Below are 27840 nucleotides of genomic sequence, written 5' to 3'. Positions count from 1 at the left end.
CACTTTTAGTATAGTTGCAGTACAAACTAAAAACTTGGATGTAAACTGTACTCAAAGTTTACTACTGTTATACTTAAAGTATACTTTTATATACTAGAAAGTTATGGAATTATTTTTGTGTCTTTATTATTCAAACAAAAATTCTGTATTTGAGAGCAAAACTAATTATTTTGTAATTAAAAAACAAAAGTTTGCAAAAAAAAGTCTTAAGGTTCAAAATTAAAGTAATTGAAAACAAAATAATTTGCAGTGCATGTAAATCTTTAAAAAATATATATTTTTCTTTGTGCACTTCAAAAACTTTTCATCACTAATCCACAAATGTTGCTCTCTTTCCTGCCTTCTTTTTTTGCGGGTCTAAAACTTTTGTTTGCGAGTTGAAAAGTTTTGCTTGCGAGTGAAGCTGTGTGTCAGTGGGCGGTCTTTAGTCCCAAGGAGTATTGAAATAGTACACTTACAAGTATACTACTAGTGCACTGATGTTTGTATACTTTCTACATAAAGTATCCTTAAAAATATACTTGAACTTTACTTATGTATACTTAATAAAATAAACTTATACTACTTTTTGGTAAGGGAAGTCAAACTGAGTGCTATTCCAACAAAAAAAACACAATTAAATAAAACGGGTCATCTAACTTATACGCAAAGTCATCAACATTTCCGCCAGAACTTTTTTCCCCGTGACCTTTGGAATTTGATGATAACCCACAAGCAGTGGAACAAGTGATTGTTTGTTCAAATACATGGCACAACACAAAAAGTTATGCAGCTCTATCACCAGAGGACCACCTAAATACCAACAGACATGTAGCTCATTAGGGGAGACCGGGGGCCTGTACCATGATGGTAGATGAACAAATTCAGAGTTATAGGATAAGTTTTGAGTTGACAAAACCAAACCACTCCAATCTGGCTTTGTTGGTACCATGAAGCTGATCATCAACTTTCTTTGTCAACTCAGGCTTTGATCCTGAGTTTGTGGAGCGCCTGCACATGAATGTGTGACATCAGCAGCGAACAGCCAATCACAACACAGAGCAAGTGGGATTCACTTCTCGCGAGAGAACCAGCGAGATTCAAAACTCTTTTGTTAGATTAAAGAATATGAGGAATTTAAACGCATTTCCACTGAAGTACTTGTCCATGAAACAGGACAAATAAAGGAAATGATCTTGCTCTATCAGTGCAGTCACAAGTGAAACTTGTGAAGTTTGTTTATATAGTTGATAATATATAGAGACTCAAGCATGTAAGGTCACATGTAGCCATTTTTAAAGTGCTAGCTGTTGATTCTAACACTTATTTATATTATATATGATATGTATATATTAATATTTAATATTTTATTTTATCTATCTGTCTTATTTTTATAAAAAAAAAAAAAAAAAAAAAAACGTTCTACGTGTACTGCGTTAGGCTAACCAAGACTTATAATAGCACTTGCATGTTGTTGTTCTTTTGTTGGTTTTGATTGCTTCTAATGTCCTCATTTGTAAGTCGCTTTGGATAAAAGCATCTGATAAATGACTAAATGTAAATGTATATTCATTTAAAATTAATGCTTTATAATAATTGTTAAACTAAAATAGCTTGTGTGTAATGGAGTAATAATAGCATAAATCATATTATAATTATATAAATCATATGTAATTTTTAATTATCATTAAAGCCAGGCATTTTTATTTTTTATTTTTAAGGTACTTCATAGTGACCTTTAATTTGTAGCAAGAGAAACTGGGGGAGTGACTTTTTTTTTCTGTCAGACATGTGTCACTTTGCTCACATCTGATTGGTCCAATTTCAGTTTGAGATCTCTAACTCAGAACATAACCTGCCCCGGAGCAGGTTAGCAGTGGAGAGTAAGTTACTATGGCAATGAACACAGCTAAAAGCCAAGCCACTTTCATGGTAACTAAAACCCAGGATTGGTGCAAACTAAACTGAAACTTACCTGGCTAGCCAGCTAAACCGGCTTCATGGTACAGGCCCCGGGGATGGTAACATGGGTCAGTTGTAACACATCCAGTTTCTCAAACAAGGAACAAGTTACAAATCACCGTATTCACTTCACACTTTCTCAGTTAGTCCCCATATGAGAAATTAAAGCCCTGTTGTAGATACAGCAGGTTTTAGAATAGAAAAACTAATTTTGAGGTAAAAAACTGAACTTTTTACTCTCAATGAAACATGTTATAACTTACTCCAAGCAAGTATTTTATTTATATATTTTCTTTGAATTTCAGAATGCATATAGATTTTGGAAGAGAAAGACAAACCGAGTGGTGCCCCTAAATGTCCAAGTGTTCAAGTTCAGTTTTATTATGGCCAGTTACCTCTGACATTAACACACATGCATGTTATCCCGTTTTATTTTCATGTTGCTAATGTTTCACATACACAGAAACATACTCCAATTATGTTGAAAAGTCAATGTTAAAAAAGTTTTTGTAAAAAACTTTAATTGTCTTTAAAAGTCAATGTTTAGAAAAGTCAATGTTTTTTTTTTTTTTGTCATAGTCCTTGTTGCATGTTACATCTCACCCTGGTGGATATCATAATGTTACATCTCACCCTGGTGGATATCATAATGTTACATCTCACCCCAGGGTATGTTACTGTGGGGTGAATCGTAACATTTCACTCCTCGGGTTTGAAACTAAACCATGCATTTTCTGTTTGTGCTACAAAGATAACAGCCACGCCAATTAATAGCAGACACCTGTAACTAGTTTGAATCACATGTTGAATGCTCTGGCTTAAAAGAACTTCAAGATACAAACAGAAATGTCAAAAATGTTACAATCATCTCCGGTCTCCCCAATTTGATCATAATCATTGCGAAATCTTGACTGTGTGTCTACAGTTCTGAGTGATTCATGTCCTGGCTGGGATTTCTAAATTACTTAAAATGTCCGGGTTTTGGCTTTGTAATATAATATAATGTATGACAAGCTTATACATTATATTATGTACGTGTATTTACATTGATTGGTTGATTACGTACAATGCCTGCACGCTATTGGTCAAAGTACTTTTCAGTCACCACCTTCAGCAATTCAGCAAGCAAGCTGAAACCCGGACATTTTTGGAAATTTAGAAATAAGACATATGGTTACGCTTGTTAACTGAATTTGTGTTGGCTTGCTGTTTTTCTGCAGTCCTGTTAATTCTAAATAAATGAATAAAGTAAAATAAAATAGAAACATTTGGCAGTATCCTACAACAAAACCTAAAAGGCATATATTTGCCCCTAAATGGTACATATTAGTACTATAAAGGGACATGTTAATACTTTAAAAATACATTTTAGTAGCCTACCTAAAGTGTACTTTTAAGCACCTTTTAATAGTGTACTGCCCCAGGGATAGTTTTTTTTCTGGGAGACTTTTAATACTTTTTATTGCTATAGGGATTTTTCATGCTGTTAAATGTATAGCACACACTTTGACACTTTAAATGGCTTTGGTAATTCTCTGTACTCTGTACATCTATAATTTCATGTATTTAGATAAAATCTGCACGTCTCCTTCCTCTTCCTGCCTGTCTTCCCTTGTTGCTAAAGAGCACATTTTAGAATGACTGAGCAAAAGATGCAGTGAGAAAAACCTGTTTTGCACACTCATGATACAGCGACTATTCAACATTCAAACATAGTCTATGCTGAACATATTGACAAAGGATTTTGCAATGCTTTTTATCCTGAGATCGATAGTTTGGACTGATTATTGCAAAAACGCCTACTGACACTGTGTGCAGGTAAGAACATAGCAATTCATCACCAGATTTAATTAAATGCATTTTACAATATAGGATTCAGGACAAGGATTAAATCATATTTGTTGCATGAATAATGTGTGAAATATTAAAAATTTTAAATATTATTATTTTAAAATTAAAATTAAATTGTATTATTTTTTATAATACATTTAATTTTAAATAAAATAATATAATAAAATAATATACGAATGTAATAATATAAATAAAATACATTGATTAAATTGTGAATATAAAGCGAATTAAATCCTAAATGTAATGGGAGCCAAACCCATGGTATATATTTTATCCTCTTGGTTGCCAGTCAACTCTTATCGTGTTTATCTAACTGTGAGGTGAAGCTTTTGAGACTAGCATGGTAACTGCAAGCTTATGGTGTACAGATTGTGTCGGATCAAAGTTCAGTGCATAAGCATATGAAAGTTGCTGTAGACCTACAGAAGAAAAACTGAAAAGGCATCTTTTAAGGATTTATCTGTTGCTTGTAGAATGACCTCCAATACAACTCTTTCCCTTCACTCCAACTCCAAAATCTCAATGTACCATGAGAGAACGACAGTGAACATTGTCTTCTACACCATCATCGTTCTCTTCGGCATCACCGGGAACTCTGTGGTCATCTGGGTGGCCGGTTTCCGCATGAAACCCACCGTCACTAACGTTTGGCTGGTTAATCTCGCTGTAGCGGACCTGATTTTCTGCTTGACACGAGCTGTTTCTCTCACCAAAAACCTTTTCTATGGCTACTGGCCTTTTGGAGTATTTCTCTGCAAGTTCAATGGTTTCTTCAAGTATGCCAACATGTTCTGCAGTGTTTTTCTTCTGGCTGTCATCAGTGTGGATCGAGCACTCTGCGTTTGCCATCCAGTGTTCACCAGAGAACGACGGACGTTATGTGCTGCTCGTGTGGTCAGTGTGGGAGTTTGGATTGTGGCGGTGATGTTCAGCTCACCGTACTTTGTGTACCGACAGGTCTTTCCCGGCAAGAACAATTTGAGCCACTGCTCATTCAAGGTCAGAATGGCTTTACAGATTACTGCATGCACAACCTTTCATTACATTGCATAAAGATTATAAATACATAATAATAAATATAATTTCATTAGCAGGAGAAAGGAGCAGCAGAGGGTGGGATTTCAGCAGAGTATGTCTACTACTGCATTCGTTTCATCTGTGGATTCTTGTTGCCCTTCCTGGTCATCCTTATCTGTTACATACTAGCTGCTGTTGGGATACGCAGAACACAGCTCTCTAGAAAATCGAGGCCTCTTCGGATTCTTGTTGTATTGGTCTGTGCCTTTTTCTTATGTTGGGCTCCATACCACTTTCTAGGGCTGGTCAAGTTGGTGAATAAAGACAATAAGGCAGTAAAAGAAAGATGGTTTATGGTTTCAAACATAGCTTATTTCAACAGCTGCGTGAACCCAGTTCTGTATTTCTGCATGGGACTGGATGTTAGTCGTCGATGCAACCAAAGTTTGTCTGGGATATTTCACAGAGCACTTATGGAGGAAGTCCAAAGTCTTTTACAGCAAGGCACTAGAGAAGAAAGCTGCAATTCCATTCCAAAAACTGCAGACACTGAGTTTGTCACTAAAGTTTAAGAGATTCATATCTAGATCAATATCTAACAACATGAAAAGTTAATGCTTTAAATATGTAGTTGGAGCCTTTAAGAAAATATTGCAAAATACTCCAAATAAGGTAACTTGTAATATATGTATTTTTTTTCACACAAATGTTTATGTGACAATTGTACATTTTTATGATTGGTTATGTTTGCCTACACATGTTGTTTGTTAATTAACAGGATGACATTGACAGGAAGAGAAAACGGAAACTACTTGTAGCCTAATATGGGATAAAGGGCATCATTTTTAGACCAGGATTGCTACTGGGGTTAATCTGAACTCATTTTCTATTGTTCATTTTATTCCTGTAATATTTGCCTTTTCAATAAATATACAGTGTATGAAAAAAAGTGTCTGATGAAATTACTATTTATTAGAAAAAAAATCTGATAAAGAATTTCAATATTTCAGTAGTTCAAATTCTGATATCTTCTGTGATTAAATAGTGAATAAAAAACCCTAAACCTTTAGCTTTTAATGGCATTACTGAGCACACTTAACTAGCATCTGCAGTAACACTGCAACATTAAAGGTTGAGCAATATTGCAAAATAACAAAGTGAACAAATACTATATTCCACAGAAGTGAGACTGACAATAATTTCACAGAATATTCTGTAATTTTGATAAAATATTATATATACTATATATAATACTATATTTTAAATTAATTTGCATATTCGCCTAACCACTTATATGAGATTGCAAGTAGTCAAGAGATTTGAATATGATTCCTCTGCAGTTTTGAATGAATTGCCTTCCAAATAGGCTATGTCATAAAAAGCTGGCTAGTTAACAATTACTTGTTTACATAGGGTATATAATGTGTTTTATATTATTTAGGCTATAGTTACTTAGGCTATATTTTGACAGAATGTTCTCATTCAACACGTCATGGGAAGTCAATCTATCTTAACATTTTCTTATATCAGTTTTGTTTATTTCTTACTCCTTGAAAATTCATCAGGCTCTTAATGACTTAATCTATGCCATCATTGGAATATCTGAAGGTTTTTCCATCACTCATCATTAGAACCCATTGGCTCTCGATTCTGACTTGTGCTTGCTCTTATGAAAAAGTACCATAATTCTTAACTGTAGCATTTGTTATAATAAGGGTAGCCTATTAATCATTGCCAGGCCAATAATGACTTTTTTATTAATCTATATTGCATTTGTTATGAGAAACAACAGCCTTAATACAAACAATAGCTACAACATGCCACAGTTGTAATATACATTTTAAAATGCAATTTATCATTTAATGGTTTATATTTCTAGTGTAAGTTGATTACTTTGCACTGAGGACATGATAAAACTGAACGCCTGTATCAATAAAAAGGTGTATAAAAAAATAAATAATATTTTTAATGTCTATTATCTCTGTTTAAGTGATAAAGTAGACCAATTATGTATAATTTAAGCAATTTCTTATAAATATGTGACTATTTTAGAGAAATCATAAATCATAGAGACAGAAAAGTCACTGTATAACAGGAATGACCCATATATATGTTAAAGCTTTGGCAACATTGTCTTACACAATAAAGCTGAATTGAATTGAATAGAAAGAGAGTGAACTCGAGTTTCGTTTGATCCGCGATTGTCTTAAAATTGCTATTTTGTGATAAAGTGGGTGTTTTCAGCATGAATTCATCTGTCAGTGTTTTGACAGCGTTTCTGGTGTAGCTAGCTGTCTAACTTGAGTATCGCAGTCTCGCACGTGGCATTGTTTACATTCGGACGGGAAGCCGGTTGTTACAAGTGTCTGTGTACGTCGAGAGAGACGGTGAGCGTGTTGAGGACATCGCTGGAAGGCGAATTACAAGCGAATCGGCGTGTGTTAAGTTTCTCCGGCATCGACAGAGAAGTGTAGCAACTCCAGATAGCGCTCTGATTCCCCGAGAGCATCGCTGCATATACCACATCGAGGGAGAGTTTGCGGTCAGAGCAAAAGAGAGCTGAGCGGAGTCATCTTCACGCTCGACCGCTTGCAATTCACTTGCATTGAGGTAACGTTACTCTGCATTGTTTTATTTTGCTCGGTTGGAGTGAAGCGGCCAGTTTGTGTTTTAATCGGCCACAACGCACCCTAGCAACGATCCAGGCCTGCAACGGTGGGGGTTGATGAATGCGTGCATGTGTATGTGTGTGTGTGTGTGTGTGTGTGTGTGTGTGTGGGCCCACATTTATGCTGTTTATTTTTATTTGATATTTAAATGCCCGTTACGGTTATTGGTATTGTCCCAGTTGCGCTTACAGCAAACTGTATCCACCTGTTTCCGGGGGGCGCTACTGTAAAATAGAACGTGGGAGAAACTTCCGGTTAGGTGGCGGAAGTAGTAAGTCAACGGTATTTTGTGTTAGATAGCGAAGAGGTTAGGTCTTTTTCGAGTACATTTTTCTGCTATTTAAAGTCGCAAACATTAATGAGAGATGTCGTTACGGAGCTCAGGGACAACATGTGCTGTTCGTGGTTGTACATATAACCGCACTAAACTAATTCAGTGGCTTAAACGTGAGTGTTTTGAACATAAGCCTAAAACTAAATCTGATTCAATTTTATTATCCAACAATATTAAAATAAATATTTTAAGTCAAGGCTACTGTGAAGCAACATATACAGAACATGAATGACACACAGTAAACATTTCAGTTTAGTACCTTTATTAATTAATTAAAAATATACAATAATACACAATACAATAATAAATTTTGTGCCCTTAATTGTCCTAACTTTACTGACCTTCCACAAAAGTGCTGCTGCATGACTACAAGAGCGTCCTGGCCCTGCAATACATGAACAACCCGCTGTCTGTACTTCACCTGTCACTGAAACTAGCACCCAAGCCTTATGATGTGTTACGTGCAGGCTCTGGCTCGGCTCAATGTCAGCTTTTAGATACGCAAGGTCGTTTCCGACGTCCTTAAACAACACTCGACCGACTTTATCACTGTGTAGATATTGATATGCCTCTGAGCTTTTCAGATTGCTCATCGCCTTACCATCACAGGCTACTGAATCTACAAAATAGCTAAACATGTTACCATACGTGATACGAGGCCACTTCTTCACGTCATCCTCCCAACCATCTACCGCGGATGGTAAAGGTACTGTTATATCACCCCTTTTAATTTCGTTGAGGTTGTGTTCCCACATCATTAAGTTTGGACCACTAAATCTTGAATGACGGTCAACTAATGAATGAATGAATGAGTGTCAACTCCCGCTTGTTTACTTCGAACCGGAAGTCGCGCCCACTTTTGACGCAATGCCTCATGGGACGTAGGAAACTTGTGGATAGTCAGAGGGACTAATGGGCACAAAGTAACGCGGGGTTAGTTGTAACACACGTTTTTAAAATATTTTCACACATTCTAGCATAACCAAATTTACAGTATTAACTGGTTACCATATCAACATTATATAGAGAAAAAAGTGCGCCAAAATTCAAAAGATATCACTGAACACTTATTTTACCATAGTAAAATGATATTTCTTGCTTAAGTAAATTTTTCAGCTCAGTTTTTATTACTAATTTAAAATGAGACAAATCTGCTATTATTTTAATCTACAATCTGTTATTTATCAGCTTTTAATGCTTCGATAACTAGCAGAAGACACTCAGCGGTTTTAAAGTTGTAACACTGCGTTACAATCTGCCCTGCCGTGCTATTCTATGACATTAGCGATGTAATTCACACTATTTACTTTAATACATTTCAATGAGAAACGATGAGAAACAGGTGAATAAAGACTGACAATCATTGTTTAATGTTCAGAAATTATTATTTCACAACATGGAAAGCATTTTGGCTGGTTTATATGGGCCGTCTCAGGCACTATGTTCATTGTCAAACTCAAAAATCTGATTACTTTTAATTATTAAAAAACGGCATTATTTTATTTTTAAAATAAATAATTATTTTATTTTATTGACAAAATATTTTAGTTTGTCTTGCATATATTTTTCATAAGATCAGATAACATTTTAGGCTGTCATATGGTCATGTTACAACGTGCCCCTCAGCTGTTACAATGTACCCCACCTACTGGGCATGTTGTCACATTTCACTTCCAATTTTTGAGGGTAAATAAAGAAAAACGTATACACTGTATTTATGTAACAAAGCGACATATTTGTACTAGACAAGTGTGAAATTACTGTGGATAAAAAATTATACTGTGAACACGAAGTGGATTTACACAATTTGTGAAAGTCAAAAAGTGTTACTTTGTGCCCTGCTCTTCCCTAGTCATCTGCAGATGTTGATATATATTGGAAATAATTCACTCATAGTCAATTTTAAGTGAGCAGTTTCCTTTATTGAAGTGTTGTCATTGATACATTGAATACTGATACTGTATATTGTGGCAAAACGGGAAAAGGTCCGTGCCAGTTTGTGTATCTTACCCACAATTAGGCGGAAGTTTGGGAAAATGGGAAACTGTATATAAGGAGTAAAACGGAAGTAAAGTGCACGTGGGAAAGGAAATCTAGGGCTGTATTCTAAATGCCATACTATCATACTACTCTTACTATTTCTGCAGTATGTATGCAGTGCATAGTATGCAAATTTTCTGTAGGCATGGAATACCCGGATGACCTACTATATTTGCCAGAATCTGCTAAACATAACACAAGTATACTGAAATCAGTACAGAAGCTGTGTTCGGAAAGGCATACTACCACACAACTCCTACTATATTGCAGTATGCTGTGTATATACTGTGAATAGTAGGTGAATTTTCTGTATGCATGGAATGGGCGGTTTTTTCTTCGGGTTGGAGCTAAACTCTGCAGGACATCAGCACTCCAGGACCGACGTTGCCTACCCCTGCTGTATATAGTCTATTTGGTTACCTTTTTTACACACTGTATATTTATTTATTGACCTATTCATCTATATATTTCTATTTTTCTATTTATTGACATTTATATATTTATTGAGATTTGACTATTTATTTATTCATTATTTGTTTTGATAATAAAACATTATAGTTTTTATACTTACCTGGTGTATTTACCTGGATTCACCATACTTAACTGTATAGGCTTAGCTTGTAAATAGTAGTAATACCAGGGGTGTGTAATAGTTTATGAGACTTATCGAGAGACATATCACTAGAACCCGGTGCTCCACCCTAACGGAACTTGAGGGCTGTAACTCTAGAGATGGCAGGGGGCGCTACACAAATTGGGGGCTCATCCGGGATCCCTTGTATTATTTTACAGCTAAGCAAAATTGTCATTTTCTGTCAGTTTAACATTCCTGGGTATTATATCTGAACATGGTTCAAGTGTTTCAGTGCCAGCACGCCTGAATCCATCATCCATGCAGTTGGTGAACCTCTAGGAAAGACAGTCATATCACCTAGCGACAGCAGCGCATACAGATGATTGTGCACCTTTTTTCAGCCTCTGCTCCCACTCCATCTGGAGAAGAAACCATGGAGAACTGGATTGAACAAGCCCGCCTTATAATTTCAGAATGCGAGTATCCTGAAAAAGAAATAAGGAGAAGGATAGTGGAAAGCTTAAAGGGTCCTGCTCTGGAAATTGTCAAAGCAGTTTGATTTTCTAGTCCAGATGCCAGCGCTCTTCAATACATTGAGGCATTGGAAAGCACCTTCGGAACCTTTCAATCTGGAAAAGATTTGTATTTTGCCTTCCGCCACCTTCGTCAAAGTCGTGGTGAAGCCCTATCAGAATTTCTGCACAGAATAGAGAAGTCACTCAACAAGGTTGTGCAGAGAGGTGGACTGTCTCCACAGATGATGGACCGAGTCGGCGTAGAACAGCTGATACGAGGTGCTGTTGAAGCAGATATGATGCTTTTACAGTTGCGGTTGAGAGAGAGGAAAGAGCACTCACCCACATTCTTAGCCCTTCTAAATGAAATTCTTGAAGCTGAGGAAAGTGAAGCTGCCAGAAAGAAAATTAGTACCACAATAAAACAGTACAGTTGAAGGGGGAAGTAACTCTCACTTTATCTGTTGTGAAGGAGTTCAAAGCTGGCATTCACGAACTGCGTGCATGGTTAGATGAAGGCCTGACCTCTGTATCTGTTTATTCATTGATGCAAGGGTTTAAGTCAAAGACAAATAAGAGAAGTGAAACAAATAAGCTTTCAGAAGTGCACATGCTCAAGAAACAAGTACAAGACTTACAGCAGCAGCTAGCTGTTTTGAGTGTGAGCCACAGTCAGCCAGTTCAACATGTCCAGCCTTAAACCAAGTATAGTTCTTTTACTGTTAGGTGACCTAGCAAGAACAAAAATTATTATTTTTGTTACCGTTGTGGAAAAGATGGCCATATTACTACGAAGTGCCAAGCTCCAGAAAACTCTGCACAGGTCATTCAGAAGCTGGTATGTTCTATACAAAGAGGTAAAAGGGAGAAAGAGAATATTAATCCAAGTAGTACCAATGAGAACCAAGCTTGTTTTGCAAGCATAAATCAGACTAGAACCAGTGGCCTACCCAAGGGATTAGTGGGCTCGGTGTCAACCGTATCAGTAAAAATTAACAGATGTCCATGCCAGGCTCTATTAGACAGTGGATCTCAGGTCACCATTGTTCGATACATGGTATAATACAGTGGTCTCCAAAAAGATATAAACTCGCAATTGCGAGTTAAAAAGTCATAATTCTGAGATATAAACTTGCAATTCTGAGAACATATCAGTCTTTTTCCCCCCTCAAAACTGGACTTTAACTCGCAATTCTGACTTTATAACTCACAATTGCGATTTTATATCTCACAATTCTGTGAAGAAAAAAAAGAAAAAAAATAGTCAGAATTGTGAGATAAAAAGTCGCAATAGGCTATACATTTTTTATTCAGTGGCAACAGGCTTCCATAGAACTGTGATATTTCAAACATACTGAAATACTTTAGACGTAGAGCGGTGTTTCTGATATCAGTGAGCGCGGAGTGATTATTAAATGTGCGAAGTGGAAATTGTTGACGCTACACTACGCTCACATATTCTGATCGGACACCACCACACAAATGTGGCTTTTTGTTAATGACTGTCGCAGGATTTTACACAGAGTAACAGCTCACTACCAGTTACAAAATACACTGTAACAGTCAGTCACAGGCAATTCTGGTTGCATTTTTCATCAATTAATATTTTACATTATCCTTCGACTATGTTCTGGCCCGCCATCTAATGGTGAATTTTTTTTTGGCCCGATGCCAAACTTAATTCTCGACCTCTGGTATATAGTCTATTTGTCTATTTGGTTACCTTTTTTACACACTGTATACTTATTTATTGGCCTATTCATCAATTTATTTCTATTTTTCTATTTATTGACATTTACATATTCATTGAGATTTGACTATTTATTTATTCATTATTTATTTTGATAATAAAACATTATAGTTTTTATACCTACATGGTGTATTTACCTGGATTCACCATACTTACCTGTAGGCTTAGCTTGTAAATAGTAGAAATACCAGAGGTGTGTAATAGTTTATAAGACTAGTCGAGAGACATATCACTAGAACTCGGTGCTCCACCCTAACAGAACTTGAGGGCCGTAACTCTCGAGAGGGCAGGGGGCGCTACATATACTAATATGTTACATTCTGAAGCTGGTAGTAAAAATGTGAGTAGACTAATTGGTCCCACTTTATATTAAGTGGCCCTAGTACCTGTGTACTTACATAGTAACTAGATATGTACGTAGTATGTAACCACAGTGTAAGTACACATTGGTACATAGTATCTACAGCTCTAATGTTTGTGTAACTACACATATGTAACAACTCACTGAATGGTATGTGTAAGTACAAATGTATAACAGGACATCGGTAACGACACATTTGGTAATGAAAGTACAAATGTGTAACAGGACTAACAGCACTTTTTGGTAAAGAAAGTGTTAGGCTTTATATTAAGTAAACAATTCCTATGGATTTGCCATGTAATTACTCTAATGTTACACAGCAGCAGCCAGTAAGTTAGGCTTTACATATAAATTGTGGTTTGTGTCCAGAATGTTAAACTTTACAGTGGGGCAAATAAGTATTTGATACACTGCCGATTTTTCAAGTTTTCCCACTTACAAAGAATGGAGAGATCTGTAATTTTCATCTTAGGTACACCTCAACTGTGAGAGATAGAATATGAAAACAAAAATCCAGAAAATCACATTGTATGATTTTTAAATAATTAACTTCCATTTTATTGCATGAAATAAGTATTTGATCACCTACCAACCAGCAAGAATTCTGGCTCTCACAGACCTGTTAGTTTGTCTTTAAGAAGCTCTCCTATCCTCCACTCATTACCTGTATTAATTGCACCTGTTTGAACTCGTTACCTGTATAAAAGACACCTGTTCACACACTCAATCAATCAGACTCCAACCTCTCCACTATGGGCAAGACCAAAGAGCTGTCTAAGGACACTAGGGACAAAATTGTAAACTTGCACAAGGCTGGGATGGGCTACAGGACAATAGGCAAACAGCTTGGCGAGAAGGCAACAACTGTTGGCGCAATTATTAGAAAATGGAAGAAATTCAAGATGACTGTCAATCTCCCTCGGACTGGGGCTCCATGCAAGATCTCGCCTCGTGGAGCATTGTTATTGTCGCGGTTTACATTCCCCCGTGTGCAAACGCTAAAGACGTGCTTCGTGAACTGTATAGTGCCATCAGTGAACAACAAACAAATAACCCCAATTGCTTTTTCATCATAGCACGTGATGAAAGTGACTTCAACCACACAAACTTAAAGACAGTTTTGCCAAAGTTCTACCAACATGTGAACTTTGCAACAAGGGGAAACAACACACTGGACTTTGTTTACACAACAGTAAAGAATGCTTACAAGGCTTTACCCCGCCCCCACCTCGGGTACTCGGACCACATCTCTGTTATGCTAAGACCAGCATACAGACCACTTCTCAAACTTGTCAAACCGGTTCAAAAACTCATCACAATTTGGCCAAATGATGCTACCTCAACACTACAGGACTGCTTTCAGTGCACAGACTGGAACATGTTTAAAGAGGCAGCCACCTACAACAACCACACAGACCTGCATGAGTACACTGAAACTGTTACTGCTTACATCAAAAAATGCGCTGATGATGTGACAGTCACCAAGACCATTACCACACGTGCAAACCAGAAGCCATGGATGACAGCAAAGGTTTGTGGGCTGTTAACGACCAGAGATGAAGCATTCAGATCAGGCGATAAAGCAGCTCTCAAAACAGCAAGAGCCAATCTGTCCTGTGGCATTAAAAATGCAAAACGGTCATATGCTCAAAAAATCACCAATCACTTCACAGACAGCAGAGACACACAGAGCCTGTGGCAAGCCACTCAGACCATCACTGACCACAAGCCCCCGCCACAGGCCTGTGATGATGACACATCCCTCCCCGATGCACTCAACCACTTTTATTCACGGTTTGAAATGCAGAATGACACATCTGCACAAAAACTGCCCACACCTCCCAACAACCGGGCGCTCTGTCTGTCTCCAGCCGACTAGGATTAACCCACGCAAGGCTGGGGTCCTGTGTATATTATATACAAATATATAAATAATCATTTATATGCACGATTTTATTTAGTAAATGTTTATGTATGTCATCATTTTGAATGACAGACTTTATTGTTTTGTTTACAGCACAAAGGAGCAGCAGAAGCAGGTGGCAGTTCAGCAAAGTATGTCTACTACTGCATTCGTTTCGTCTGTGGATTCTTGTTGCCCTTCCTGGTCATCCTTATCTGTTACATACTAGCTGCTTTTGGGATACGCAGAACGCGACTCTCTGGAAAATCGAGGCCTCTTCGGATTCTTGCTGTATTGGTCTGTGCCTTTTTCTTATGTTGGGCTCCATACCACTTTCTAGGGCTGGTCAAGTTGGTGAATGAAGACAATGAGGCAGTAAACGTGGGATGGACTATGGCTTCAAACTTAGCTTATTTCAACAGCTGCATTAACCCAGTGCTCTACGTCTGCATGGGACTGGATGTTAGTCGTCGATGCAACCAAAGTTTGTCTGGGATATTTCATAGAGCACTTATGGAGGAAGGCCCAAGTCTCTCACAGCAGGGCAATGGGGAAGAAAGCTTCATTCCAAAGACTGCAGATAATAAATTTGTCACTAAAGTGTCATGACAAAGTGGGGGGAAGCAAGTTGGCGAGTGAGTAAGAACTTTTATTAGTAAAATAAAAGTTATAACAGACGGTACACAGTGAAGATCAGCGGCGCAGGGACCTCGATGGACAACACAGAAATGAATGGTGAGATGAGACGGATCCGTAGGTGAAGAGTGAAGTATCCGGACGAGGAACGAGAAACACAGCAACACTATAAGAACTCCGACAACGACAGCAGCACGGATCAAAACATGACGACAGGAACAGGTACAGGAGAATCCGTGAAGACATCAACAACGATCTGACAATGGAGAGGAGAAACTGGTGAGAATTTATAGGTGCGTGAATGAGCTGCAGCTGGCACTGCTAATGAGCCTCAGCTGAGGCGCTGATCAGCGGTGATACCTCGGTCACGCCCACACGCACCTACACACACACACACATCACAACAATGACACGGGACAAGAAGGAAGCAAATTAATTGGTGAACCGTAAAGTTTAAGAGATTTTACTTTCTATTCCTTGCTTGCGCTATTTCTTGGTCTTCTTGAATGCATTGTATAGCACTTTGGGCTGCTCTTGTGGCAGTAGAAATGTGGTATATAAGAAAATAAACTAAACTAAACTTACTTTGTCAGGCCTATCAGATACCACAAAATTTAAAAGCATTTTTTTATTATTAATATTTAACACAATGAAAAATGTATGTACCCCAGTTTCTGGTCTTCTGGCTAGCTTTAACCATATTTGGAGCCTTTAAGAAATATATTTGGAGCCTTTAAGAAATATATGGTGAAATTCAATTTTAGATCATTTGTAATGTTATTGTCTATATAGTCTAAATTAATGTATGTTAATCCAACAGCAGGCCCGTCTACATTGTGATGATTGGTTATGTTTGTGTCCAGTAAATAATAAGATCATGTATTTAAGCCCACCTGAGGCAGAAAGAGAAAAATAAGTTATCAGCCTTCATTTTGTTTTTTGTTGTTATAATATTTACCTGCACAATAAATGCATGGCTATGCAAAAAGCTTCTGCTGCAATTTTGCTTTGTTAGCACAGTTGTAGTCAAGACCAAAACCAGCGTGTGTTGAGACCAAGACAAGACCAAGGCAGAGCGAGACCAAGTCAAGACCAAGACCAAACCAGCACTCCTAAGATCCACATTTACTGCCTGAAAAAATATATAACATTGAATCAATAAATACAACTAGAACAATAAGGCACTAGTTGGTACCAAACAAATGAAATCACTAACAACAGAATTAATCTTTGCCAACGACTCTTTGCACTTCAGAGGCAGCACAGAAGCTACATCTGAATTGGTAAAATTAGAACTGCAGAAATATTGTTGAGATCAATGGGGGTTTTTTTTGTTTTGTTTTTTATAGAAATCTGATGGAAAAACAAAATGAATATGAATATCAGACTAAAACCTCCAACAGGATAGTTGGTAGTAAATCACTTGAGTGAGTCACAGAATTATTCGTTAAAACCAGCTCATTTATTTAGTAATGAAACACTGCTGTGTTGCTCTGAAACACACAACAGTTCTGCTATGGATTTGTTTAGAACTACTTTCCTTGCAGAAATAGGCAAAGAAAAAAGTTTTCTAAAATGTAATTCACTTAATATTAATTTCTTGTATAATGTTTTGCAGTCATCCTCACATTCATGAAATCAGCTCTTTTGCTCTTGTGATATTTCTTATAATTGTGGCGGGAGGAGCCAACGACAGACACAGTGGGCGTGGCGTCAAGCCTCAGAGAGGTTTTTATTAAACAATATTTAAAATAAAGTGTCCAAAGGGGGAAAAGTGTCCAAAATAAACAGGGATCTGGTGTCCTCGTCGTGCTGCGGGGCTGTGTAGGAGGGCAGTGTTCAGGAGGGAAGGGTCCAGGGAAGGGGCGGAGTCCGGTGGCCGCACGCGCTCCCCTCTCGGGGCCGGGAGCGAGTGGCGGCGGCGTCTCTTGCGCGGCTTCGTCCATCTCTTCGGTTCCCGGCGCTTCTGGGGGATTCGACGGCCCGGCATCCTGGCCCGTCAGCCGTCTCACGGGTGCGGCAGTCCTGCTCGACGCTCCCTTCCTGGACCCACGAGGACACCAGCGTGCATGCACGGGGGAGAGACCGGTCTCCCGAGGAGAGGCGCGTTCGGCATTTAACGGCGGCGGTGATGAGGCTCTATTCACGTCAGGTGCGCCTCATCACACGCCGCCAGCCCTGGCTGTTTCAGCGCCCCTCCTCTCTCACACACCCACTCCTGTCGGGAGCCTGGTGAAGGGCGGCGAATATGGGACGGGGTGGTGATGATGGACAGGGGGGAGGCAGCCGACTCGTCACATAATATAAAAACAAGATGTCACACAATTCTTTTCTGAAATCCTACCTTGAATTTTTTGGGCATTTGTATTATTGTATATTGTGTATTGTATTTGGTGAAATTGTGACCGCCAAAGTAGTATTAAATGAAATAAGTTATTGGTAGCGTTTGAAGCAGTACGTTTTACATTGTCACTTTAATGATGTTAACAAATAAATCAGACAATGCTCCGGCAATTTAGTGATATCCCCGCAGTTGTGGTCTTGCAATAAAATTCCAAGTCCTTTTAGTCTGAGACCAAGAGAAGTCTGAATACAACAAGACCAAGACCTTCAAAAAATGATCTTAAAACATGGTCTCAAGACCAAGACCGCTCTCGAGTACTACAACACTAGTAAGCAAAAAAGCCACAACATGTTTTCCCAGTTCAAATGTCTTTTGTGTTAAAAAGGGTAAAACCTGTATTTAAGTAATCGCTTTTTTATTACACTTGTTGAACAATGAGTGCTCTTAAAAGCACATTAGTTTGCAACGATTTTCTACCTCCTGATACATATCATGGTTGCATGAAAACAATGCAAAACAAAACAATGTATAAAATGACATTAGATGTATTTACACAGACTGTTTAATGCAGCTTAGGGGTGCATGGCATGAATGCACTTAAAGCAAGTATTGAAGCAAGTGACTACTGACTTGAATGGGTATTTAAATCATTCGCTCAGCCGATTTTTGGGGAACACAGCATTCTTCCTCCTTGTCTGATATTGCTCAACTATGTGTTCTAAATATAAAAAACAAAAACTTATAGAGACGGATGTCATGTCAGTGACACTGCATGACAAAAAGAATGTGTGGGATGACAGCATAAGAACCGTTTTCATTGTGAGACTTTTACAATGAATTTGTCCAAGTTGGCAGCTCTGATTATGATACTTATATTGCAAAGCAATTAAAATAATCCTTACTGGTATATGGAATCATTTAGTTGTAAAGTTCATGATTCTTAATATATTTTTATTTGAGAGTGACATGATAAATCATGGGAGCATGTTTAGCAGGAGTGTTTATAACCCTAACAGCCCAATTGTTTTTAAGAACAACAGTCTTTGATAATGACTGCATACACAAAACATGGCAAGACTTGATCAGAGTAGAAAAATAGTAAGTGAAAATCTAAAATGAATGATAGGAACCATCACACTAAGAAAGGTCTGAACCACAGAACTACTGCAGCAGAAACAGCAAACCTCAATTTTCACCTTGTTTCTGCAAAAACTGACCACAGAGAACTTCACAAAGCCAGAATCTATGAAGAGCAAAAAAACAAAACAATTTATCCACAGACACCAATGCAAAAATATGAAAAAGATGGTGTCACAATCATAAAACCAGAACAGTTGGAGCACCAAGATGAACTTCAGCATCTACCCTGGCAACTCAATCATCTGACTTTAATATTATCAAACCACTATAGATAGTTTTGGAGAGAAGAATGAGAACCATTTGCATTTAATACATTTTCCAACCTTCTTAGAATACATTCATAAAAGGACAAACAGGAAGGGGGAAGAGACTTACACAAATGTATATACATATATCTCTCCTCCCCCTTCCTGTTTGTCCTGTTTTGGAATAAATGACCAAATAAATGACAATAAAAAGCAGAGATGAGCTCACACTGGTATGATTTCAAAGAACCAAACACTTGTGATTCATTCATCAAGGATTACTGCAGCAGTGCATCTGTTTTGTAAAAACACTTGTGAACAGGTAAGACCACTCACATCAGTTCATCAACATAGTATTAATAGTAAATATATATATATATCTGTATGTATGTATGCATAAACCAATTCTTGCAAGACCAGTAAATCACACTTTGAATACACTCGTGGTGTAATGATCACAATGAGGGTTTTATCTTGTCTGATTATAGTACAGATTTTTGGTGTTACCTCTATGTGCAAAATTATGAAAATTTGATCTCTTCAAGCATTTTAGAAATTCCTGTAGGAACTCAGGGCAACTTAGTCTTTGTAGCTGGCTTACAAACTGATACCAGATCTGTTATAAAACAGAAAAACTGAAGGAACATTAATACATTTATCTGTCTCGATTGTAGAATGACCTCAAATACAACTCTTCTCCATGACATCCACTCTGAGGTCTCAAATTACCATGCAAAGACTATAGTGGACACTGAAGACATCGTGAAAAAGGTCAACATTGTCTTCCTCATCATCATCATTTTCTTCGGCACCACCGGGAACTCTGTGGTCATCTGGATGGCCAGCTTCCGTATGAAGCCCAATGTCACTAACGTATGGCTGGTCAATCTCGCTGTAGCAGACCTGATCTTCTGCCTGACAAGAGTCTCTTCACTCATCATAGATCTTTTCTATGACCACTGGCCTTTTGGAGTTTTTCTCTGCAAGTTCACTGGTTTCTTTAAGTATGCCAACATGTTCTGCAGTGTTTTTCTTCTGGCTGTCATCAGTGTGGATCGAGCGCTCTGCGTTTGCCATCCAGTGTTCACCAGAGAACGACGGACGTTATATGCTGCCCGGGTGGTCAGTGTGGGAGTTTGGATCGTGGCGGTGATCTTTAGTTTACCGTACTTTGTGTACCGACAAGTTTTTCCTCACAAGAACAACTTGAGCCACTGCTCACTGAAGGTTACTTTTATGTCTGCATGAATCACCTTGCATATTATTAAGTAATCATTATATAATAATATATTCGCAAATATGTAAATGCATATTTCATATTTCAATTTCAGGAGGAAGGAGCAGCAGAAGCAGGAGATGATTCAGCAAAGTACGTCTATTACTGCATTCGTTTCATCTGTGGATTCTTGTTGCCCTTCCTGGTCATCCTTATCTGTTACATACTAGCTGCTGTTGGGATACGCAGAACGCGACTCTCTGGAAAATCGAGGCCTCTTCGGATTCTTGCTGTATTGGTCTGTGCCTTTTTCTTATGTTGGGCTCCATACCACTTTCTAGGGCTGGTCAAGTTGGTGAATAAAGACAACAAGGCAGTAAAAGTGGCGCTAAGGATGGCTTCAAAAGTGGCCTATTTCAACAGCTGCATTAACCCGGTTCTGTATTTCTGCATGGGACTGGATGTTAGTCGACGCTGCAACCAAAGTTTGTCTGGGATTTTTCGTAGAGCACTTATGGAGGAAGGCCAAAGTAACTCACAGCAAGGAAATGGGGAAAAAAGCTCCATTCCAAAGACAGATATTGCAGATATTGAGTGTGTAAATGTAGTTTAAGATAACTTTTTACAAGGACGTTTTTACGATGAGATTGATAGCATTAAAATATTTCTTTGCTGCATGCATTGTGTCCTCCACAGTTTCCATTAAAAAGACATCATACTGTATATTTAAAAGACAAAGCCAGAACCAAATAAGGATTTTAATATACTATACCATTGCCGACAAATTATTTTCAGGTTTGAAATAAATTATTTAATCATAATCTTGTCAAACAGCTTTGGAAATGTCAGCCTTTTCCCATACAAATAGATAGGAGCTGTACTTGATTACCTACTAAAATAAAGAATTTAAAGAACTGTTGAGCAAAATAAAAAAATTCAAGAAAATACAATGTATTCAGATTTTCTTATCTGTTGTCTGTTTTTAAAGATTTGGGGGGAAATCTGTTTTTTATTGTTTTCAAGAGTAAGTGGTCTTCCGGAAAAAAAAGGAAGTAAACTTTTTTTACAGAAGGCCATTTTTACTTTTTGCACCTCACTTGGTAAAAAGTTTTATTTAAAGAATTGTTCAGATGAGGAAGGACCATTTCTATTTATGAAAAGAGGGAAAGCAAAAACATTTTCAGGAAATTAATATTTGAAAGAGGTGATAAAACTACAGCCCAGATAAGACTGAATATACACAGTGATTAACACAGGATGTGTCATAATTGCTATGTTTTTGAGCTGGTGTGAAAAGTCTACTCCTCATGGACCTATGGCGAAATAAAGGCTTATGAACAGTTGCAAAGAAGCTGCAACACTAATTATTGCAAAACAGTTACATATTGATTTAAGCTCTACTTGTAAGCTCTACTTTCCAAAAGCATAGACAAGATGCTCTAAAATGTGTTTATGTGAAGTCATATACTGCAGTGCTACAATATATCAAGAAATTTCACAGAAAATGTTTCACAGAAAATAATTATGAAAAGTTTAATAAGACTGGTGTATTTATCTGTGCTGAACTATACAATTATATGTGCATGTGTAAAAAGTTCTTTAATGCTGTTTTAAGCTATTCAATTCTCAGTGCATTTTTGCCGTTTTAAGGTATAACATTAAGGTCTGATGAAGGTCCTGATTATTACTGAGCCAAAACTTTCTGCTGCTTGTAGTAATTTCTTCTTTAGGTTAGCGACTTCCAACCACTCTCCTGGATTCATACATTCTGTGGGCACACATATAGAATATCCCTGCAAAAGACAATTATCAAATCATAAACATTTTAAAAAGTGTGAATGTTTCTTTGAATATTAACTAAAAATGAAATAACATGAAAGAATAAGCAATTATGTTTTTTGTTTGTTCTAACCATTGGTAGGTCACCATATATCTTCTAATGAGAACAGGCACACTTATATTTTTATTGTGGTTGTTATAAAGATGACTGTATGAAGCATTTTTAATATAAGTTTGGTCTGCATGCACTTTTTTTTCTTTTCAGTGACGAAACTTCACTATAAGGTCAATCAAAGTCCTTTCAACCACATGGCATATTATTTCTATTCTGCACCATGAGAACATTTCATAACTTTTAACACACATTCTGATGGTACACTAACTTCTAATGAGGTAAATGTTTTTTGTTTGTTTTGTTTTGTTAAATTTAAATGTCTTTAAGCTTGGTGAGCGGGTACGAAATTCCCCCCAAAAATGCGGTAGCAACAAATGCACGTGTACACTGTACGTAATTATGTCAGCATTTTCCACTCGCTTAACTGAAGGGGGCTCCAAAGTCGCAAAAATACACAAAACTTTAAAAAGCCGTCTATGAGGCTTTTTAACGCCTGCAAAGCATGCCACCCGTCCCAGTATATATAGGACCAGGAGAAGCGCCAGTCTCCGAACCGCTTGCAAGCTTAGGGATGCGCCAGTGTAGATCGACATAGCCAGCAACACAAACAAAGGTGGGAGTGAAAAAAGTGATGGGTTAAAAATGGGCAGAGGAAACGTAGTGCCATCTATATTTTTGACTTGACGAGTTTAGAGATAAGTTGGTAACACTTTAGATTACAACCCGCAACATACTGCGTAAGTAAACAGAATCTACAGTGTAACTTTTTTGTAATTATAGTGTACCTTTTCAGTACCTCTGTGTAAGTATAAGGGAATAATATGTGAAGTTTGGGGAATAAAGGGGTAATAACCTGTAAAATTACAAATTATTTCTACTGTAAGTATTTTGAAACTAAGTGGTACCTATTATTCTAATATAACGGAGTGAGACAAGGAGGGATTTTGTCCCCAACTCTGTCTAATCTTTATATGGATGAGCTATCTGAACGTTTGAATGTCTGTAAAACTGGTTGTATGATTGGGAATACTTGAGTGAATCATATTATGTATGCAGATGATCTTGTGGTGTTTAGTCCTAGCACTGCTGGTCTTCAACAGCTTTTAGCTATGTGTTCTGATGGTCTTATGGTCTTGAACATGATATTTTATATAATCCTGATAAGAGTGTGGTTATGATTTGCAGAACGAAGGAGGATAAAAGTATACATTTTCTTGTCTAACAAGAGTCTCACTCAAGAGTCCTTGGACATTTTATCACTGAACACATGACAGATGATGAGGATATGGAAAGGCAGCACCGTATGATGTATATGCAGGCGACTATACTTTTACTTAAGTTTAGTTTCTGTTCAGATGAGGTGAAAGTGTCACTTTTCAAAGCATATTGTACAACACTTTATACTGCTCATTTGTGGTGTAACTACAGAACATCTAGTTTACAGAAGCTGCAAGTATTGGAATAAGGGGGGAACAAGCACCAGTAACTTACAGCCCACAAATGTTGTATTTAGCCTGTAACTACATGGAACAAGGAGGTAACAAAGCACCACTTTAATTTACAACCCGCAAATTCGTGGCCTTACAATGTGATATAATTTATGTATGTTCATGCAACAATAGGCCTACTACATTTTGCTTGCCTATGTCTGTGTTTGTTAAATAATAGCATGATGTATTCAAGCCCACCTGAGGCAGAAAGAGAAAGTGGAAATTATTATCATGCTAACACTGGGAAGGGACACAATTTTGTCTGCATGAAGATTGGGAACCATATGAATTTGTTTTTTTATTTGCATTGTTTTATTTTTGTAATATTGGCCTGTGCAATAAATGGCTATGCAAAAAAAAAAAAAAAAAAAAGAACTTATGCTGCAATTTATCTTTGTAAGAAAAAAACTATTTTCCACTCACATCACTGGAAATTATAAATCCAGAAGAGATTAAATATTTTTTCTTTGCCATTTTACATCTCACCACTAAGTGTCAGCACAATGAAATGTGAACACCCTAGAATTCCAGACTTCATTTGCTCATTTTAAGGGCCTGTCCAAATTTGCGGTCTTGGCCACTTGAGAACAAGAGGTAAGTGTGCAAGGCCGTCCAAGATAAACATCAAAGAGCAGCTCCCTCAATGCACACTAAAGCCACACTATCTTGAATACTGCTTCGGAGCAGTATATAAGTTGGTAGTACATTTTGGTATTTATTTTGCACATCTGCAACTGCTATTTATCACTATTTAGAAGCACCACAATTACTAAATTGTGTCATCTCTTACAGGGACTACTGAACAGATATTTAGAAGTTTATTTTAATGTGCAAAGTGAAAATCAATTGAATATTATCAAACCACTATAGATTGTTTTGGAGAGAAGAGTGAGAAGTTGATTCCCTCCTCAAACAAACAACTAGCAGATGTTTTTACAGACATACAGTACTGACAACATTTAACTGGATACCAAGTGTCTTTAATACATCTTCCAACCTTCTTAGAACATGTTCATAAAAGGACAAACAGGAAGGGGGAGGAGACATAGACAAATGTATATATTTTTTGTTTGTGTATGTCTCCTCCCTCTTCTGGTTTGTCCCTTCTTTGGCTGAAGAGAACCACCCAAAGAACTAGTCACTGATTGATTTATCAAAAATAACTCATTAAACAAAGGATTAATGCAGCAATATTTCAGTTTTGTAAAAACAGGTAAGAGCACCCACATCAATACTGGTTATATATACGTATATATATATATATATATAACCTTGCAATTAAAGACAATTAGACATTTACACAATGATTTCTGAAATTCCAAACGTTTGTATCCATAATATTAAGGAATAATTCAAAATCTATAACTATAAACCCTACCAGTTGTGTTTATCTTGCAGTTCTTTCCAGATCAGAAAAAAACAACACATTTTGAATACACTTGTGGTGTAATGTTCACAATGATGGTTTTCTCTTGTCTGATTTTAGATTATGGTGCAACCTTCACGTACAAAATTATGAAAATATTATCTATTTGAGCATTTTAGAACTTTCTGTGGAAACCCATGGCAACTTAGTCTTTCTTGTTGTAAACAAACTACTGATAAACAGACCAACTGAAGCAACATTAATACTTTTATCTATCTTGATTGTAGAATGATCTCCAACACAACTCTTCTCCATCACTCCCATCACCATGTGAACACTACAGTGGACACTGAAGACATTGTGAATAAGTTCAACATTGTCTTCCTCACCATCATTGTTTTCTTCGGCACCACCGGGAACTCTGTGGTCATCTGGATGGCCAGCTTCCGTATGAAGGCTAACGTCACTAACATTTGGCTGGTCAATCTCGCTGTAGCAGACCTGATCTTCTGCTTGACACGAGTCACTTCTCTCATCAAAATAATTTTCTATGACCACTGGCCTTTTGGAGTTTTTCTCTGCAAGTTCAATGGTTTCTTCAAGTACGCCAACATGTTCTGCAGTGTTTTTCTTCTGGCTGTCATCAGTGTGGATCGAGCGCTCTGCATCTGGCGTCCAGTGTTCACCAGAGAACGACGGACGTTATGTGGCGCCCGAGTGGTCAGTGTGGGAGTTTGGATTGTGGCGGTGATCTTTAGTTCACCGTACTATGTGTACCGACAAGTTTTTCCTCACAAGAACAACTTGAGCCAATGCTCGCTGCAGGTTACTGCATCAATCACCTTTCAAATTATTATGTAATTAATTATACAATAAAATGTAGCAAATATGTAAATGTGTATTTATAATTTGATTTTCAGGAAAATGGAGCAGAAGCAGATGAAAATTCAGCAAAGTACTTCTATTACTGCATTCGTTTTATCTGTGGATTCTTGTTGCCCTTCCTGGTCATCCTTATCTGTTACATACTAGCTGCTGTTGGGATACACAGAACACGGCTCTCTGGAAAATCGAGGCCTCTTCGGATTCTTGCTGTATTGGTCTGTGCTTTTTTCTTATGTTGGGCTCCATACCACTTTCTAGGGCTGGTCAAGTTGGTGAATAAAGACAATAAGGCAGTAAAAGAAGGATGGACTATGGCTTCACATTTAGCCTATTTTAACAGCTGCATTAACCCAGTGCTGTATTTCTGCATGGGACTGGATGTTAGTCGACGATGCAACCAAAGCCTGTCTGGGATATTTCATAGAGCACTTATGGAGGAAGGCCAAAGTCTCTCACAGCAAGGCACTAGAGAAGAAAGCTGTAATTCCATTCCAAAGACTGCAGATACTGAGTGTGAATCTAAAGTTTAATAAAACTTTTCATAAGCAAGTTTTTAGATGAGATTGATAGCATGAAAATGTTTCTTTGCTGCATGCTCTGTATCAGTTTCAATTAAAAAGATATCACATAGGTCAAGATGAAGCCAGAGCTAAATATGCATAGGCCTATTTAATTTACTGCACCATTATTGTCAGAATATATTCTGATTTTAAATATGTAATTTAAATGTAATCTTGTAAAAACGCTTTGAAAATGTCAGCCTTCACCATACAAATAAATAGGAGCTGCTTGTTTGCCTAAATAAAGAATTGTTAAAAAATATATATATATATTTTTTTTTAGGTGAAGTGAAGAAAAGTTTACAATTCAAGCTGATATAATGCATTTTCTCAAATATTGTTGAGACAACTATTGTAAACCAACAAGTATTGTAACACATGAAATTCAATTATTTTTTTGTTAATTCACTAAAATACGGGAGTGACAACCGCATTAACTCCCGAATTTTAGTGAATTATGGCCATGTACACACTGCAGCTAAATTTGGTTGTCAGTTCACCTTTGACTCCTTAATCGCGTTCTGTACACACATAATTCACTGAAATATGGGAGTGGCAACCGCATTAACTCCCGAAAAATACAGGTAGCCTAGTGACAACCGCAATTACAGAAATTCTACGCAGTGTGTACGGAACCGAACTGAACAACTAGTTGTTAATGACGTATTTGAACGTGCATCAGTGTCTTCGTCTGTATGTGAGATGCAAGAAAATAACAGTGAAAGAAGTCTTAATTTAGCATGGGGCTAGCTGCACTCATGAGCCCTGCAGTAAAGTGTCAGTGTTGCCAGATTTTCATAGAAAAAAAACAACAAACAAGAACAAAATTATTAACTTCATAAAGTTTCTGTCTTTATTAGATAAGACCAAACAAAATGCCTAAAAGCACTTGTAAATATGAGCCTCCCGAGCATAAACAAAGTGCAGCACGTCTATCAGCGGTAGTTTAGTTCAAATCGACAGACAAAAAGTCTTTAGTCAAAAAATGCCGCATAACAAACGGCTAAACTCTTAATTAGCTCAATTAACTCCTCTGGTTAAATGAACAAATATGGTGTGATGATGACTTCAGACTGCATCACTAGTGAGATTGTGGATTGATGTCATCA

At 37.4% G+C, this 27840-nt stretch overlaps 3 protein-coding genes across 3 annotated transcripts; all 3 read left to right on the top strand.

The window, feature by feature from the left end:
• The first annotated feature begins 3733 nt into the window (after positions 1 to 3733).
• On the top strand, positions 3734 to 5751 carry LOC306847713 (fMet-Leu-Phe receptor-like). The gene is made up of 3 exons (XM_079381835.1): positions 3734 to 3759; positions 4266 to 4791; positions 4884 to 5751. The coding sequence occupies exons 2-3, from the start codon at positions 4267 to 4269 to the stop codon at positions 5379 to 5381; spliced, it is 1023 nt and encodes a 340-aa protein (XP_079237961.1). The 5' UTR covers positions 3734 to 3759; position 4266; the 3' UTR covers positions 5382 to 5751.
• A 13794-nt stretch (positions 5752 to 19545) lies between these two features.
• Positions 19546 to 21459, top strand: LOC306847160 (fMet-Leu-Phe receptor-like). The gene is made up of 3 exons (XM_079380963.1): positions 19546 to 19642; positions 19995 to 20547; positions 20652 to 21459. The coding sequence occupies exons 2-3, from the start codon at positions 19996 to 19998 to the stop codon at positions 21147 to 21149; spliced, it is 1050 nt and encodes a 349-aa protein (XP_079237089.1). The 5' UTR covers positions 19546 to 19642; position 19995; the 3' UTR covers positions 21150 to 21459.
• Positions 21460 to 25006: 3547 nt separating this feature from the next.
• On the top strand, positions 25007 to 26985 carry LOC306847712 (formyl peptide receptor 2-like). The gene is made up of 3 exons (XM_079381834.1): positions 25007 to 25133; positions 25574 to 26111; positions 26207 to 26985. Exons 2-3 carry the CDS (start codon positions 25575 to 25577, stop codon positions 26699 to 26701), a joined length of 1032 nt encoding a protein of 343 aa, XP_079237960.1. The 5' UTR covers positions 25007 to 25133; position 25574; the 3' UTR covers positions 26702 to 26985.
• The last annotated feature ends 855 nt before the right edge of the window (positions 26986 to 27840 follow it).

Source organism: Barbus barbus, assembly GCF_936440315.1.
Source record: "Barbus barbus genome assembly, chromosome: 27".
NCBI classification, from domain to species: domain Eukaryota; kingdom Metazoa; phylum Chordata; class Actinopteri; order Cypriniformes; family Cyprinidae; genus Barbus; species Barbus barbus.
Note: the sequence above shows the minus strand (reverse complement) of the source record. Positions and strands in the feature narration are given on the sequence as shown.